This window comes from Ixodes scapularis, unplaced genomic scaffold, assembly GCF_016920785.2.
Source record: "Ixodes scapularis isolate PalLabHiFi unplaced genomic scaffold, ASM1692078v2 PGA_scaffold10__122_contigs__length_95168666, whole genome shotgun sequence".
NCBI classification, from domain to species: domain Eukaryota; kingdom Metazoa; phylum Arthropoda; class Arachnida; order Ixodida; family Ixodidae; genus Ixodes; species Ixodes scapularis.
The window spans coordinates 74,387,711-74,394,413 of record NW_024609836.1 but is presented as its reverse complement, the minus strand read 5'-3'; the positions used below and the strand labels follow the sequence as shown (position 1 = coordinate 74,394,413).

Below are 6,703 nucleotides of genomic sequence, written 5' to 3'. Positions count from 1 at the left end.
AAAATACGCTAGTTCAGTTGGTGCTATTCTTGCAAGCCACAAATATAGCTTTGCAATTTTATTTAAGGCTAAGGAAATGAGTTATCTTCAACATTTGTTGTTCACAATTATGATATGCGCCTTAAAAAGTTCAAGGATTATGATAAACTATTGCGGTACAGCTGGTTGTTATTGTTGTTTTCTGTCAAAGCATAAGATTTGCGATGGAAAACAAATGACAGACTACCAACATGTAATTAACTTATAGATCAATGAAATTAGTACAAATCTAAAATAACAGGCAATTCCAGTAACAACGAAAATATGGTTTAAGCGTTTTTTTATTATATTTGAATTGTTTAAGTTTTTGGATGCCCTAATTTTGTTGTTTCTTGTACAAAGGTTTCCCTGCAATTTATTAAAGACTATGTCCACTTCTGTGGCGGAAGTTTAATTACTGCAGATTTTGTGCTGACGGCTGCGCATTGCCTTAACTCGTAAGCATTTCTTAAATCAAGTTTTGACGGGAATCATTGAATAATTCGTATATATAAACAATTGTTGACTTGAACACCAATATAAGTGAAAAGCAGACCGTCAAGCTCGCCTAGTTTGTTATTTTATAGCCCCTTTTTTAAGTTAGACTTATAATTGCCTACGAAAATATCCTAGTTTAGTCGACTCTTGCATGCGAATTTGACTTAAAAAAAAACAATGGTTTATGCTTCACGATAACAAATCCTTTGGAGGACGAATACATGAAAGGATATAACTTCGAGGACGGGGACGGAAACGGGACTTTTTTCATTGAGCTACAACATAAAATGATCATTCTTTGTTGTTGCTCAATGAAAGAAGTCCTGCTTCCTTCCCCGTCCTCAATGTTTCATCCTTTCATGCACTCGTATCTATTCAGCGACACGCTCGTTTTAAAATATTAATTTTGGAGTATCAGATGTGAATATTTTTTTCGTTTTGGCTTACGTGGTATTTCAGCACTAGCCCACATAAAGTCAGAGTTATGGCTGGATATATAAACCACAAAAGAAAAGGGGGCTACCATCAATCACGTCTCGTAAGTGGAAGATTCTTCTAAGCGAATGTTTAAAACGTAAATATTGCTAACCTATTTCGAAAGAACTCTATCTTGCAATTTCAGAGTTTGTAGATGTGTTGCGTAATATAAGCCCGTTAATTTAAATAAAACGATACCGTCCACTTGAAACTATTGCGTTTTCACCAAATAATATTTCTCTGCCACTCCAGTTCAAAAATAGCTTACGTTCATTTTTTAAGAAAAAAAAAACACTTTATAAGTTAAGCCATCATCTCTAAGTTCAGTTGCACAGAGACGAATCGGTCTGAAAGACAGAGTTTCTGCCATCTTGGAGAATTCTCAACTAAGAGGATGGATATATATGGGAATTTTCAGATGACATGTCCCGTTGGCATCAAAAGCTTTGATTGGGCAGCTGCGAATATTTAGCTAATTGATTCATAATTTCAGACAGCGCTGAATTACGCATCAATTAAAAACATTATATCCCTAATGAGGCGCTCGTTACTTTTGACTTATATCAACCTTTTGTGCTGTGGGTCATTATTGCTGGCGAATATACAATATTTGTTTATAGTACTTTTTTAATTTTTTTTAGTATTGCTACTTTGTCTCAGCACGGTCTCGAGGGCAGCCAGCTTAAATAAATATAAAGACATACTTTATTTATGTACCAGTACACCAATCGTTTTCGGTGATGTGTTATGAATTTGCACGAATAAAGCTCAGCTCACAAGAATATATGTTTTTTTTTTTAATATTTTACTCATATAATTTTTCACCACATTTTCCAAAACAATGCGTCACTTTTTACACCTTTGATGTAGATAGCATTGCACTATGATAGGGGACTTACTCATGTGGTCTGTTCAAATGAGCAGGACACGAATTGGGTCACAATGTATTAATTCTAGTACCCTTAATAAAAGATATGTAAACAAAAAATATAGGCGCATTTTAGAAATAACATGCTGGGCTAATAAAAATCGCGATTTACAGTACGTTTGTCATCGGTAAAATACTTAGATATTTAGAGTAATGGTTTCACACTATAGGTACTTACTGAATCTGTTGTCAAAACAGGCGGTTGTAGTATGTATGAAATACACAATCAAAACGAAAAGCGCGGTGTAATTAATGTCGCACAGTGAATATTGCAATTTCATTCATATCTAGTCTCCATTACCACCAAGCTTGTTTTTTTTTATTTTGTTTTTAGTTTTAGTACAGATCATACATAAGCACATATATTATAGAAATTACAATACCACAAGAAGAAGAGGTGACGAAATGAAGGTACCGTTGATATTGTAGTCGATTAATGGCATATGCATTATAAGCCTAACCAGCTCACTTAAATATGAAGCTTCTAGCAAGAATTATTCAGACCAGTACAGTATTAGTGTATATTAGTTGCGTTATACCAGCTCGGTTCTGAACAGCTCGCTGTGCCACTTCTCGTGGTATGTTTGTGCTATGTCCAGAGCTGAACATTATAATGATATAAATTTGTATATAACATAAGACGCCCGGATATATAACTACTTTGTTATTTAAACCGCCATGCAGAATTGTTTCATTTTATAATTACGTTTTAAGTACATAAGCTTTTCTTATCGTTCTTAGGCTCGACATAATTTTTTTTTTACATAAAAGGTTGGCGTCTTTGCCGTCTTACTTTTATTTCTCATGGTAGCAGAGTGCTAGCAAAGTTACTACGCAATATTCAATCTCACATATACCTACTTGTTTTTAGACAAATGTTTACAATCGGTTTCAAGAGGCGGGCGCAGCTGGCCAAGTAGGGAGCGCACTGGTAGCCTAGAGGTTATCATGCTTGGCTCCCACGCAAAGAGCCGAGGTTCGACTCATGGCTGCGGATGCACCTTTTTGTTGTTTCAGTAAATGTACGAGCCGAAGCTCCTACGTCGATTGTGTTCCAGAAGCCCACGCGTGTTCATAGATAAGGGGTTCCGCGTGGCGAGCCGGAGTCAGTTTCGCCCCAGCGCTCGATTCTGCTGTTTCGACGAATCAATGCCTGCGACGCTAACCTTCTGTTCTGCTGTTTTGGGCACAAGTTCGCCCTATTAAAAGTTTAGTTTCTACAGTTACTCGCCGCCTCATCAGTTGTCATTCGTGACAGTGTGAAATACAGTCTCAAAACGAAAAGCGAGCTGTAGCACACAATGTATATTGTATTTTCATAACTATAAAATGTTCATTCTCACCAACTTTTTTTTTAAATTCTAGTACAGAGCATGCATGAACATATATATTCTAGAGGTTACAAAGTCGCAAAAAGAAGGTGTGACAAAAATGAAGGCACTGTTGAAAAATGACTTCTAGTGCATTAGGTTTATGCTTTATGTGCATAACCGATTTTTATACTTCTGAGCATTGTAGTTGATTAATGGAGTATGCGTTATAAGCACAACCCATTGATCTAAATTTGAAGCTTCTAGCAAGAATTACTCAGACCAGTACACTTTTAGTGTATATAAGTTATGTTATGCCAGTGAAGTTCTGAACAGCTCAAAATAGCACTCCTCGTGGTATATTTTTGCTGGGTTCAGAGCTATGCAATATTATGGTATACACGCTTATATAGCATAGGACACCCGGATATATAATTATTTTGTTATTTCTACCGTCATGTAGAATTGTTTTCGTTTATAATTAGATTTCAAGTACATGACTTTTCTTATTATTTTCGAGTTTTGAATAATTTCAGTTTTTTAACATTGAAATTTGGCCTGTTTCCTGCTGACTTCTATATTTCACGCTAACGAAGTGCTCGCAAAGGTACCACGAGAAAGTTAATCTCATATATACCCACTTCTTCTTTGACGAATGTTAACAGCCTGTAAGTTTCAAGAGCACATGTTTGGATGAGCGAACTATAAAATCTCGATCTCTGAGGTACCATTCATGCATCTTACAGGTGAAGGAGTTTATTATTCACGAAAAATATGGAACCCTTTGGAAGAACGACATTGCACTACTCAGGCTCAGGAAGCCTTTTGATCTTAAAAGTAGTGAAGGACACATTGGAACCGTTTGCCTTCCAAATGAAAACGTGAAACCGATGACCACCATCACCGTATCAGGATGGGGGCGACTTTCAGAATGTGGGTAAACACAAAAATCTGGATATCACTTTTTGTTTTCTTTGATTTCATTTATTTTACCTTTAAATCGCTCTCAGAGAGTTTTACATAAGGAGCAGAACACCAAAATACATGGTTACTAACATAAAAGAACAATAAAACAGTTATCTATTTTTTGTTTACATTTCTAACAAGCGAGCAAGTCCACCTAGAAAATCGGTAGGGCCATGCATGGTTACAGTGTCGATTTGGAGTGAATCGGGAAAGCCTGCAGAAAGCAGCCCTTCCCAAAGCGCGCTATTTAATTATCGGTTGCTTGCCTCCGGCATACCCCAGGTACCACAGTGCTTTGAGCCGAAATTTGTTTTGTTTTTTTGTCTCTAGTAATCCAGCATCTTAAAAAACCCGACGAAGCCAAAGTAGAGCCAGACTTGACCCTCTCTGACCAGAATCTGAGCACAATGACACATATTTGCCAAGCGAATGCGAAGGTCAGATTTTAATACTTATAGTTTGGTTGTCATTTGGCATGTTTGGGCCTAAGTCGTCAAATATAAGTTCCGGAGTTAGGCATCGCCTTCTGGGTGTTCGATTGCCATGTGGGAACTTTTGGCCCCATTTTCCAGGCTAGTGTCAAATTTAGGATTTACTGCTGGTTCTTAGGTTCATGCGTGTGGAATCTTTGACTCATGTCTGGCTCTTTGGCGATTCTGTGGTGAACCAAAGAATTTTTCGTCTTGCTTGGATAGCTTGGATATCCCCGAAGAAATTTTTGTCCTGCTCCCAGCTTCTTAAAATTACTTTTATATAAAACATTAGTTCGTACTAAATTGGAATATGCAGCTTCGGTTTGGGAACCTGGTCAAGAATCACTTGTCTTCGAATTAGAAGTGATTCAGAACCGCGCATCTCGTTTCATCCTTTCAAATCATCACTTCCTTATAAAAAAGTCTCCGAAATTTCCATATTTTTTGTTTTTTTCATAAGGAAGTGCGACAGCGACACGTGCATCAGCGCCCCATCGATAGCATTGTACGATTCGGAGGTGGCGTATCTTCAGTCCTTTTTTTAGCCCAAGCTAGAAAGATTATATGTAGATTATTGAACAATGTTTTTACATGACGTGGATGGTTGTTGAGAAGGCATATATGTTTCTTCTTTGGTTTAAATCACATTAAACCTCAGTTGCAAGTTTGCTCTACAGTGTGTGTGTCTTCTTTTACTGGTCCTCGTTTTTTAGCGCTTTTAATCCTGAAATGTACAACCAACTAGCCCAAGTGAATACCCCCTCTCACTTCTGCTCGTTCTTTCTATAAATGAAGTGAAACTATAGTTCACTCGCTTTACCTTTAGAATCACCATATTGTAAGTTTTATAACTTTTTCTACGCAGAAAAAAATGTATATTGCTTTAGTACTTGTTTTTCAATTATAGTTCGAATATCGGGAAGTATTGCAATGAACTGATCATTTTACATTTTTAATTAATCCTAGTTTTTATTAACAGAAACAAGGTGTTGGAAATTTTAGCTGTGAAGGACAACCATCAGAGGAGAAAATTGAATTAGTAATGCCTGCTAGTAGAGTTAAAATAAATAAAACTTGTATCATTTGAGAGGGCATTAAAAGAAAGAATATCCGTATTAGGCTTTCTGACGCGTCATATAGAGATACAAAGCACACATTGAATGCGCTTCATGAAACTGGTATACCTCGTTCGAAATGAATTATATCACAAGACTACAATAAATATAGTTTTGGATGTAAACTCTTAACATTCGAGGCGTGTGTAAACTCGGAAAAAATATTCACTTAATGTACTAAAGCATTTACATTCCAAGTCTAAACGACCCAGCTCATGACTACTTTTTAATTATTGTCGCTGGGATGTGTCACGCGTGCAAACATAATCCCAATACTGTGGCACCGGTTTGTGTAAAAAGAAAATAAACAGCTTAACTGCACCCTTGAAAAGTCATTTTCTCATATTCACCTCGGGAGCTATTTTGCTCAGAGCTCCCGAGGTGTGTACATACCTCAGCGTGCTTGGTCATGGAATGAATATCTTACTGTGAAATGCGCCTTATTTATTATTCAAGTTTACAAACGTTTAGATATATGAACTTTTTTATTAATAAACCATAATTGTGTGTCTCTAGATGGGCGACGTCCTAACTTGTTGCGGGCTGTCGATCTCACAGTGAGAAAAAACTCGTTTTGTAGAAGAGGCGAAAAGGCATTCATACCAAGGATTATGTTTTGTGCCGGAAGGCCTGGAAAAGACACATGTGATGTAAGTTTTTTTTCCGCTGTTTTTATCCTGCTCTCCCAACTGAGATAGGTATTGTTTATTTTAATTAGTTAGCAACAACTTGGAACATATGAGTGTAAGTATGTTGAAAATAGCCTTTGACATCAACTAGACTACCCGAAGCGAGCATATTATATTGTATATTGTTATCTCGCAAAACTTTTTTTGCATAGAATGATGTATCCGAGATAAAGGTTATATGGTTTCGAACTTCGAGGTCTATATGACAGGAAGTGTATATAGCAATGCA

At 36.8% G+C, this 6,703-nt stretch overlaps 1 protein-coding gene across 1 annotated transcript; it reads left to right on the top strand.

Moving 5' to 3' along the window:
* The first annotated feature begins 214 nt into the window (after positions 1 to 214).
* LOC121834803 (serine protease 48-like) lies at positions 215 to 4,172 on the top strand. Its single transcript, XM_042288599.1, has 3 exons — positions 215 to 232; positions 382 to 476; positions 4,043 to 4,172. The coding sequence occupies exons 1-3, from the start codon at positions 215 to 217 to the stop codon at positions 4,170 to 4,172; spliced, it is 243 nt and encodes an 80-aa protein (XP_042144533.1).
* The last annotated feature ends 2,531 nt before the right edge of the window (positions 4,173 to 6,703 follow it).

Bases quoted from the DNA above. Each gene is read 5' to 3' on its own strand.
- LOC121834803 (XM_042288599.1), top strand. The intron at 477-4,042 runs GTAAGCATTTCT...TGCACTACTCAG, and splicing joins GCTGCGCATTGCCTTAACTC to GCTCAGGAAGCCTTTTGATC.